The following is an 11433-nucleotide window of genomic DNA, read 5'->3' as shown; positions in this document are numbered from 1 at the left end:
GTGCTGTTTTTCTATCGCTTTCTCTTTCACTTGTGTAGACCACGCCCTTGACTAGATGAAAAAGAGTGACTGTGGAACTCTAGAAGGAGGGGGAGGCCTCCGAGAACTTTTCTGAATGGCTTCTGCTTTGCACTAGACAGCCACTAAAGTCATTGGGTAAGAGGTGATAAATAATATGAACAGATGTAGAGGTGGTCGATGCAGAAACTCTGTCATTAGTAGGAAAGAGATAGGAATACATTTTTAAAAAATATTTAAGAAGGAAGAATTTTGTTAATGACAAGACAAACACAACATTCCTCTCTGCTGATTTAATAAGTCACTAAACCAGGATCACAAACCAGGAACAAAGCTGCAGAAGTAGTAGGGGTGCAATAGTGTAATAGTTCAGTGAACACAGAAATTGTGACAGATGGTAACCTATGTACTTATTTCTCAACCAGCACATTTGGCACAGTATCTCCTTTTCTAACATCTTTTCACTTGGCATCTTTGGTAAGAATGTAAAACCATAAAATGCAATGTGAAAATGTAAATGTTGGTGACAATGTAAAGCTCAGTGTGGTAAATTCAGAAGTATTAACCATAAGCTTGATAACAGCTATACAATACATCCTCACATTCCATTGCACAGATATATTCATTGTGTTGCTCTTGAGTAGTGACTGAAAGAGAAAAGGTAATACCAGACATGAAGGTGTCCAAGTTGTCAAAGCAAACTGAAACCAGACACAGAAGGAAGTTGAGGAAGTTTTATTTGGAAACAGGACGGGCCGGGCTGGTGTATGCCCATCAATGCAACCAGAAACAGTAGTAGCTACAGGTATAACGCTACACATTGTTCAAAGAATGTCACCTTAGAATTAAAACATACACATTCACACAAACATATGCGTGCATACACTCACAGACGGCACGCTCTGTAAACTTCCACACCAATAACCTTGATACAGACAACAAAATTTGCATGGTAACTGATGATTACATCCAGAGGAACTCCAAGCACAAATTACCCACAGTGCAATTCACCTACCTATACAGATATATACTTCTGATACATGTATTTATATATAGAGATCACTGGGATTTCAATAAAGACTTTCAATTAAACAATTTCATGAACATTTCAAAATCTTCATAAATAATCAGTGAAAAATGTATTTTTTTTTTACAGTTAAGTCCTCAATATCAGCATTAATCAGCAAATGGTCCCAAAATAGAAAAAAAAAAAAAAAACCTGGATGATTTGTTCTTCAAACATGAGGGGGAAATAGACGAAATAAAAACGCAAACAAACAAGTGTAGCGGTAAGGGTAAGGGCAGCTATCTAAACACCAACAAGACAAGATCACAAGCTACACAGCGCATTTACAAGGAGACGCACGTCAGGCTACTATAATACACACAGAGAGGAGAGCTCTCTCATACATTTAATTGCCCACCAAGCACAAACACGCACGCACACACCTACATACTTACACACGTACTTACATACACAAACACACTCCCCTCTCTTCCGTTCATGTGGTGTAGTTACTCAATGTGTTTCCTTAAGTGGATGTTAGAGTTGGTATTCGTGTGTGTTTGTAGTGGGTGGGTGTTTGTATCCGTATAATTATAATTATTATTATTAACGCTGTTTACTTGGTGGAGAGGATAAGGGCAACAATAAGCCCATAGAGCCCCAGCACCTCAGCAAAGATCAGGATAAGGATCATGCCAACGAAAAGGCGAGGCTGCTGGGCCGTGCCTCGAACTCCTGCATCTCCAACAATGCCAATGGCAAAGCCGGCAGCAAGGCCACTCAGACCCACGCTCAGCCCAGCACCCAGGTGAAGAAAGCTCCTGCACACAGACAGAGAGAGAAGACTTTTAAAAGACAGCAAGGTCCAACTGTGTACTTGCCAAGTTAGATATAAAAGCAAGATATACAAATTTCCCAGCAGGGCCAACCAACATCAGGATAAAATGTGGTAGTGGGAAAACATGAAATATCACATCATAACATGTTTAATGCATTTTACAACATAGAAAATGTCACACTATGTCCAGCAACTCAAAGACATTAACACTTATGCACTGCTACGTAGAGACATTTGTGTAATATCTGAAAATTGAAATGAGATTATACCCAATTCCACTGAATTAATTCTGACTGGAAATAAAAAATTGCTACACTGGCACACAGAAAAATGACAGGTGAAAGACAGATGTGCACTATTCCAGTCGAGCTAACATAGATTAGTGATTAATTTGATCTAATACACCTACTAAACCTGGCAATTAATCTGTGTCTTTGAGCTCGACGTGCACTCAGCTGTGCTGGAAGCTAGTCCTTCAAGACTCCAGCTGTTCAAAACCAAAATGAGACCTGGACTGTATCTTAGTCATGTTCCCATCACACCCTAGTAGTACCAAGTAACATGGCAGTTTTTTTGGTTTGATTTTAAAATAAATAAAAAATAAAAATAAAAAAAAACACATTGGTTAATAGAGCATGTGAGGATCAATCTGAATTTTATAATGTGCATATACAAGGACAGAAAATGAGCATACAAACATGTGTATGACTTACTTGTAGAGTGGGACAGTCTCTGAAATGCTGTTGGCGATGAGTACAGCCACCACTAAGCCGTAGATGGCGATGATACCCGCCATGACCACGGGGATGATGGACTTCATGATCAGCTCCGGCCTCATCACCGACATGGCAGCAATGCCTGTGCCACTCTTGGCTGTGCCGTAAGCAGCACCAAGTGCTAAACACAGAGAATGCAAAAACATGAGTGAAGCAGTGTGAGCAAGCAGACAACGAGGCAGAAACAGAGTGTACTGTGCCTACTGTGATGGATGTGGAAGTCTACCTACTAATGTGGATGTGGAAGAAGGTAAACCTACCATTGGTTTAAAATATAAAGGTGTGTATGCGAGTGAGTTTTGTTGCTGAATCAGACCTAAGACCTGACTAACGAACATCATTCTAACACCTAGTTGTAAAATATCTATCCCAACATCTCAAACCGCGTACACATACACACACCCACAGGCCAAGAAGCTGCATTAAAAGGTGTAAGAAACCAAGGTCAGGAGGATCTATGAGGCAGTGGGACATCTTCTGCACCAGCAGTCACGTGACAGAACTGGGTACTTCCTCCCGGTAGAGGAAGTACAAGACTGGCGTTAAATGAATCACTGTAACAAGGACAAGATGTGATGCAATGATCAAGCTGTCTCTGTGATCTAGAAGAAAGAAAGAAAGAAAGAAAAAAAAAATACCCAGAGACACCCACAGGATCTTCAGATTGTTATTTAGTCAGAACAGATAGCTTGTACGTGTAGGACTGTGGATTATGCTTCAATTATATAATGGCATGCTATTCAAAAAAAAAAAAATGCCACAATAAAAATTGCAGTGTCGCACTGAACGCAAAATGCACCTGCTTGGGGTAACCAGCTATCTGATTGCTTTAATATAAACCATATTAAACACACATACAAGTGTATTAACAAAACTGTGGTTCACTGCAATAAATCAATGCAATAAAATGTCCTTGTTCAAAACGCCACTAAAAAGGGAGCTAATGCTAGTCTGCCAGCTGGCAAGGCGATACATATATATACACACACCTACAGATATTGTTATATAGAGAAGATATCTTTGGATAAAAACGCTGTTTGCGATGCGTAGTACGATTTTTAGTATTTTGACTAAAACGACCAGCCTAAATAAATAATTTAAAGACATCTACGTCAACCAAGACGTCACGTGCCGTGATGGAAACCTTCGCTTTGCTTCCCTTCCCCCATACCGAAGCGCACCAGAGCTCCAGCACATTCACAACCCGATAATTTAGGTTCAAAATGACTACTCGAATAAAATACAAACGCAAATTCAACTTTGAAAGCGTCCAGTGTCTTGGGCGGAGGTGAAACGCCGTGTCTCTTACCGCTGAAGACCATCGCTGCTGAGGCGCCCATCACTGCGAAGAAGGGGGAATACTCGGGATTGTCGGAGGACATCCTTCAGGACACAAACAAACTAGCCAGAGAGAAAAGAAAACGAGTCTAAATGGCCTCAGTCTAAGCGTTACAGCTTTCAGGAGTGACCCTTTCAGAATGTCAAAGGCTCGAAAGAACCGGAGAGTCTAAGAGCGAAGTCACGAATCCCACAGAAGAGCAGCTCACCGGCGGAGAGGAAGAAAATGGCGATCCGGAGGCAGTCACATGACCAACCATGAGTGCACGAACCATTTCCGCTTTTTAGGGGAGGTCCAATAAACGCGCAACGTATTTTCCAGGTTTTTGCAGTGATTCATCTGTGATGTGTTACTAAAATTTGTTTTTACTTATCTTAAACTATAATAAGAAGTATAACATTCTGAGGTTGTTTGAAAATTTTACCGTTTTTGATCATTCCATATGTACCCCCTTTACCAGATATTTTAGTATGACCCATTGCAGACTTGTGCTGGGATGTGTGAACAGAGGAGAGTGCAGAATGCTGCGTGTTTTTTTTTTTTTTTTTGCCAGAGCCTTTAGGCCTAAATGCGAGTTTCAAGTGTGCATAACCCACCACACACTATTTACAATTAATAATTAATAACATTACAAAACCATATTTCGATGGCATTTCTAAGCACTTACTGTCAATACTTAGCCTGTCAATCTGAAAACCTGGGAGGTGTATTTCACCTCAATATGTAGCACTGGGCAGTTACTATATTTTTAAACATGTTACTCTGGAATATATAATATAATATATAGAAGACAGTAATGTTACAATAACATTAAAATCAAAATAAGATGATTTAATGTCACATATGGCAGTAGTATAGGAAGTGAGCAGTGAGTATTGGTCATGTGCTCAGTCTCATGACTTCACATGGAACTTCAGACTCCAGAAAGGGGGAAGTCACCCCCCCCCTTCACACACACACACACACACACACACACACACACACACAGAGTTTTAAAACTCTTCAATGTGTTAAAATGTTAAAGGTATTTTCATACCTGAGTGTAGAAATGCCACTCAAGTGTAAACCAGAAGACAGAGCACAGATGTGTGAGATAAGCTTATTTTACTGACATGCATTAAATTGTTGCATAGTGAAAGAAATGCAATTCAAGGTCAGGTAGTCAGTGTTGTCTCATGTGAGTGCAGAGCAACTATAATCTCACTAAGTGTAACACACAGAGTTATGTCAGTATTCATTTACATTGTTCAGATTATATATATGTATATACACATACATATACACACATATATATCTCTATTCATCTCTAATTCATCTCTCTCTCTTTCTCTCTCTCTCTCTCTCGAATATATATATATATATATATATATATATATATATATATATATATATATATATATGTATAGGTAGATAGATAGATAGATAGATAGATAGATAGATATGCATATACATAGTTATACATATTTAAGGAAGAGAAGTTGCTTGAAACTGAATTTTACAGAATTGTGCAATAGAGGGTATTTCATTAACGCAGTCAAGTTCAATCCCTAGGGCAATGCTTAACAAAACCTATAGGGTATCCCAAAAGTCTCTATACACAGGGGAAATTAACACTTTTCAGCAAAATGTCTTCCAAAAATTTTCATACTTAGTATATATTATATTGTTTTCAGATAGCCTTTAATTTCAGAATGCCTTTGACAATAGAAGAATGTATTGAAATCATTCTCATGGCTGGATCATGATGCTGTTCCAAGGTTGCGATGGACTTTTAGAGGAAATATGGCCAGCACATCACACATGACACTATTGCCAAACTTATTAACAAATTCAGAAAGACTGGAACTGATGAAGGCACAACTGACGTGGTGCTGGTATACGTAGTCCCCTCTGTATGGAGACTTTTGGGACACACTGTTTGCAAAAGAGTTGCATGCTTGTATGTTTTTAATGTCTTTTTTTTCTATATTATTTTCACTATCCATGCAGTTCAGTTTCATTTACTTATCATAGTAGATTTTTGTCATTTCAACTAGCATTTATATATCTTCATGTAATATATTCCTCATATAATTTTTAATATAATCTCACAAAATACTGTATTAATTCATAACTGCTTTAACATGGTCAGGGTCTTAGTGAACCCTGAGCCTATCCTGGGAGCTATGAGCTTGAGGCACAATTGTAGGGTACTGCGCACACACACGCACACACACACTGACTCCAAGCCAATCCACCTACCAGCATGCTTTTAGGAGGAAAATGGAGAGCCCACAGAAAACTCCTAACAGATACTAACCTAAGCTCCAGGGGATCCTGGAGCTGTGAGACAACAATGATCCTCTCTGCAACACTGTGCTGCCCTTTTATAGATTTGAAAGATTTTGTTTTAATTTCTGCTACAGTTGTAGTACCCAATTTAGCTGATGATCTACAGTGTTCACTTTCTTTCAGCATGTTTTTAATACCCTTTTTAATTCTTATCACAACCAGAACATATCAACCTTGCATTAGGATTGATTAAGTACTTGGCCTAAAAGAAAGGTCCCAGGCAGCTGACATTGGGCCAATGCTGGGTCATCAGGGCTGACAGATTTTCTGCCACCTTTAAATCCACCTTGTAAACTTTAGCCCAGCATTGTATAAGGAGATCCAACATAGCCATATATAAACAGATTTTATTTAGTTTCAGTTTTGGTCTACCTTGAATACTTTAGTAGTATCCAAAATGCGGATGCAGTTCAGATTATTACCAGTAGATGTCCTCCTGGTCAAACACAGAAGGGATTACAGGACTCAAATCCTGCTGCTCTTCCTACGTGGCAGAGCTGAACACTAAATCCTTTCCTGCAATGGCTGACAAACTAGAACCTGCCTCAGCACTTTGTGCTTTTTTTTTTTTAAACCAAATGTTTTCCTCTACTACCTATAATATATGTGATATTCATGGGAGTGATTATGGTCAACTTGATCCATTGCAGATAGTCAAAAGGTACCATTGTAGAGGGGGCACCCGGATTTGAACCGGGGACCTCTTGATCTGCAGTCAAATGCTCTACCACTGAGCTATACCCCCTCATACCTGTGGTGTTCATTTGTGCATTCAAAAAGGTCAAACAAAAGGCCTTACTACACCAGCCAAGTAGAGCCAGTCTAATATAAAATGCATATAATAGGTACTGTTCTTCAGAGAACTTTAGTTATCCTGGTTGGAGTCATGGTGTATCTGGAGACTATCCCAGGAACACTTGACAGGATACAGGAATACACTCTGGATAAGACCCCAGTCCCTCGCAGGGCACAGTGCATACCTACATACACACACTCATTCATGCACACACCTATAGGGCAATTTATCTTAGCCAGTCCACCCACTGGTATGGTTTTGGGAGGTGGGAGGAAACCAGTGAACCCAGAGGAAACCCACATGGACACAAGCAGAACATATGTATATCATATGAGGGCGAGTCAAATGAAAACCCTTTTTTTTTTAATTGATTTTTTAATTCATTGTTAATTGCAAATAGATGTCACAATAGTGTATAATTTTCTGCATAAATCATCTCCATTTCATTCAGTGCAAGTGTTCCAGCACTTAATGAGTGTCTGGATTTTTCTAGAAAAAAAGCTATTCTAATTTATTTAACACTTTTATGGTTTTCATTTGACTCACTCTTGTATTTAATAGTAATACAACAAATTATATTACACCTGCACAGCTTCTTTCCCCAGACAATAATCCTGTTAAACAGGGACTTCCCACATCCCACCTCTGTAACCTGTATGACATTTAACACCCCACTCCACCAAAATTATATAAGAATCACTGGTGTTTACTGTAAACGACTATCTATCTTGTAAACTATAGTATATTGTGCACATTGTGTATATTGCATATTGTACTTTACACCCAATGTGTACATTAGTAGAAATGTAAAAAACATTTCACTACATTACATCACATGTATATAATATGTATGTGACAAATAAAGAGCCTTGAACCTTGAACCTAATATGACTTGCTTTTTCTGCACATCTGGTTAGATGCTAACTGCATTTCACTGGCTTTGTACTTGTACTCTGCTCACTGACAATAAAACTGAATCTGGGCTAACCTAATCTATTATTGCGTGAATTGTGTATACTGTTGACTACAATATCAAGACCTGGCAAACTTGTAACATGTAACAGCCTGGGTTTTTGCTACATCTTCAGTATTATACCATTCAAAATTATTATTATTTTTTTTTAAGTAAAATTGCATAATCATCCAGTGCTTTGTAGGCTCTAGGCTAGTATAAAGCTTTTTAGCAATACATTCTGGGTGAAGACAGCATTATAAATACTTTGGAAACACACACTCCTGAAGAGCTGGACTACAGCAGAGATTGGTAGTTTTCTTGCATTAACACAGCTGCTAAACCTGACCAATACAGAACTGAATCAGGGTGTTCTGAGCAAGAAAATATGATATTTATGCATTAGATTGCAACTTAGGTCATATAAGCACACAAGCTGGTCTGGACTTTAGGACAAAGGAGTTTAGATCATGTGGCACACATCATTAAGCTTCCAGCATTAGTAGATGCAGAACTGCATGTCAGGTTTACAGCAAGGTTGCCGTAAAGTTGAGAATGATCTTACGGGCCCTTGGGAGGTACAGGGCTCACAGCGAGTGATGACTCTTCAGGACACTGAAAATTGTCTGCGCTGAAAGGATCAGTGTTAGGGAAATTTGTTTTGGGACCCATGATTTAAAAGATAACATGTAAAAGTGCTATTCAGTACTCAGACCTCAGGTCAAATACCTGAAGTCATAAACAGTATGTATAATATGACTCCCTGTTGTAGACATAGCCGCCATACTGGTCACATATAGTGTGTTGTTTTCATTACTACCACAAGATGTCGCAGTAATTCCACGTAGCCACAGCTATACACACACACACACACACACACACACACACACACACACACACACACACACACACACACACACACAGCTATAAGTGATTGGCTGTTCGGTTATTTTACTAGTTAAAAAATAATAATAATAATAAAATAATAATAAAATGTCTAGAGATAATATTAGATTAACAGTATAATTATATTGTTTGCAAGTAAGCTCTGTTATTGTTGAATTACTCTATATCTAATATTCCTGGATTATTAGATAAGTTGATTATAGAGCATACAAGCCCATGTATTTTTTTATTATTCAAATTTTATTTGAAGCTTGAATGACCATTTATCTACTTTTATATTCCTGGATTATTAGATACGTTGATTATAGAGCATATAGGCCCATGTATTTTTTTATTATTCAAATTTTATTTGAAGCTTGAATGACCATTTATCTACTTTTGGAAGACTAATAACATTACGGTTTATTATGCCTGTACTTGTTTCTGTCGTCTGTTGCTGTTATCATAGTGCAGCAGTGATAACGCTTAGGCTACAGAAAAAGGCATAGCAAACAGGACCAGCCTGCATCCTGACTGGCAAACCAAATTTGATTGGACACTTCTTGATTGCTGTTTAAGCCATAGCTTTGACCATGAAGTCAGATTATCACTTCCTCCTGCTCTTTACCTTAACCATGATTTTCAACTGAGTTAGTTCTATTCGTTATATTATTAAATGGTATATTATTAAATGATATAAAAAGAGAATATTTTTCTTTTTTCATTGCCTCTTTATTTTAAATAGAACAGTTGCAGTTATCATCCTGTGGAAGAATAAAGGTTAAAAAGAGTGCATATTACATGTCTAGTGAAGTCATCAAAGGAAGTGAATAGAATGTAGCCTCAGTAGCATCTACTGTATATTCTTAATCTCTCTATTTCTTTATCCTTTGTCTAACTCACAAGCACACATAAACAAATACTTCTCAAGTAGGTAATGTGCTTCATTGCAGACTGTGCAAAGTTACAAAGTTACAAAGAAAAAGCCATAGATATCATTGTCGTTTGCTTTAAAAAGAAGGACAGCAGGATCTTCTTGCATTGCGATGGTGTTTAGGATGATGAAGAGACCATCAGCATGGAAAGAAGGGGAGTAAACTGTCATTTTTCATAAAGGTGTTCCTCTTGCTCCAGCTCCATTCAATAAGACCAGCTGTTTTCCTTCTCTCTCCAAGGGCCAAACATCATCATCCAAGTTTCCACCTGAAACTGTAACCAAAACAGGTCTTATTGTTGCAGCACAGTCATTATATTTCTCTTTATCAATAAACAATTTCCCTCAAGGGCCAATAAAGTACTCTCTCTCTCTCTCTCTCTCTCTCTCTCTCTATCTATCTATCTATCTATCAGGGACGTCTGAGATCAACCCTGGAATAAACCATACATAAAATCGTGGTTCAGCATCCATGCCCTACATTAGGGTGAATTCAGGTATATTAGTTTTTGAGTTTCCACTCTGACTAATTTCAGTAACAGAATTTTCAAAATCTTTTCCGAATTCATCAACATATTCTAATATTGCATGAACCGCAGAGTAATTAAAAATGTCTATATATTAAGATGTTGGCCTAGGAAATGTACTATAATTTAATTCTTACAGCAATAACAGTAATAACTGGGTTTTTAAGATCTTCAATATTTTCCAAACCAAATTTTTCAAAAAAATTAATATGAAGAGATTATGTAAAAATCACTGTAGGATGCCGTAAGATAAGATATACAAAAGATAAGCAGCAATTCATTTCTTGCAGTAGCAGCATAAAACAGGATTTAAAAAATAAACACCAGTCAACACCAATCATGAAGTTATATGAACACAGTACAATGAAGTACATTTACATTTGCATTTATGGCATTTGGCAGAAGCCCTTATCCAGAGTGACTTACAGAAGTGCTCTGAAGTCTCTATCAGTAAATACATCCTGATACTGGTTCACTAGGACAGGGACTAAGAGTACCATCAGTCCAAAAACTCTGTTGGGGAGGTAATATAGCTTTGCAATATATATATACAGACATACATACATTATATATATATATATATATATATATATATATATATAATATATATATATATATATATATATATATATATATATATATATATATATATATATAATGTGTGTGTGTGTATACATGTGAACCGCAGAGTAAGTAAAAATATCTATATATGTGTCTATTATTATTGTCATATATATATATATATATATATATATATATATATATATATATATATATATATGTAATATATATATTTTTTATATATATATATATTACATATATATATGTATACAAATATATATATATATATTTTTTTTTTACAAATGTTCTTTGTTCTTAAGGATATGACGTCTATTATAGGCTGAATGTAATAATATATTATCTTGCAGCAATATGACAATAATAAATAATTCCTAAATATTTATGTTTTCTGTGCGTAATTGGACTGCGTAATTGATTAATTTTTATTGCAATACTGACCTTTGGAACAG

The 11433-nt window shown here is 37.0% G+C and overlaps 1 protein-coding gene and 1 non-coding gene across 2 annotated transcripts; both read right to left on the bottom strand.

Moving 5' to 3' along the window:
- Nucleotides 1-738: 738 nt before the first annotated feature.
- Nucleotides 739-4216, bottom strand: atp6v0ca (ATPase H+ transporting V0 subunit ca). Its single transcript, XM_026916935.3, has 3 exons — nucleotides 3948-4216; nucleotides 2576-2759; nucleotides 739-1845 (listed from the first exon to the last, which is right to left on the bottom strand). Exons 1-3 carry the CDS (start codon nucleotides 4018-4020, stop codon nucleotides 1641-1643), a joined length of 462 nt encoding a protein of 153 aa, XP_026772736.1. The 5' UTR covers nucleotides 4021-4216; the 3' UTR covers nucleotides 739-1640.
- Nucleotides 4217-6981: 2765 nt separating this feature from the next.
- trnac-gca (transfer RNA cysteine (anticodon GCA)) lies at nucleotides 6982-7053 on the bottom strand. Its single transcript has one exon. It is a non-coding gene; the product is annotated as a tRNA-Cys (tRNA).
- Between the last annotated feature and the right edge of the window lie 4380 nt (nucleotides 7054-11433).

This window comes from Pangasianodon hypophthalmus, chromosome 13 (assembly GCF_027358585.1).
Source record: "Pangasianodon hypophthalmus isolate fPanHyp1 chromosome 13, fPanHyp1.pri, whole genome shotgun sequence".
Lineage (NCBI taxonomy): Eukaryota > Metazoa > Chordata > Actinopteri > Siluriformes > Pangasiidae > Pangasianodon > Pangasianodon hypophthalmus.
This window is presented reverse-complemented; position numbering and strand designations above follow the sequence as displayed.

What these genes read in the sequence shown, in the direction of transcription:
- atp6v0ca (XM_026916935.3), bottom strand. Translation starts at nt 4,020, where the DNA reads ATGTCCTCCGACAATCCCGAGTATTCCCCCTTCTTCGCAGTGATGGGC. An exon ending in AGCAGCGATGGTCTTCAGCG is followed by an intron (nt 2,760 to 3,947) that starts GTAAGAGACACG and finishes CTCTGTGTTTAG; the next exon opens with CACTTGGTGCTGCTTACGGC. An exon ending in GAGACTGTCCCACTCTACAA is followed by an intron (nt 1,846 to 2,575) that starts GTAAGTCATACA and finishes GTCTGTGTGCAG; the next exon opens with GAGCTTTCTTCACCTGGGTG.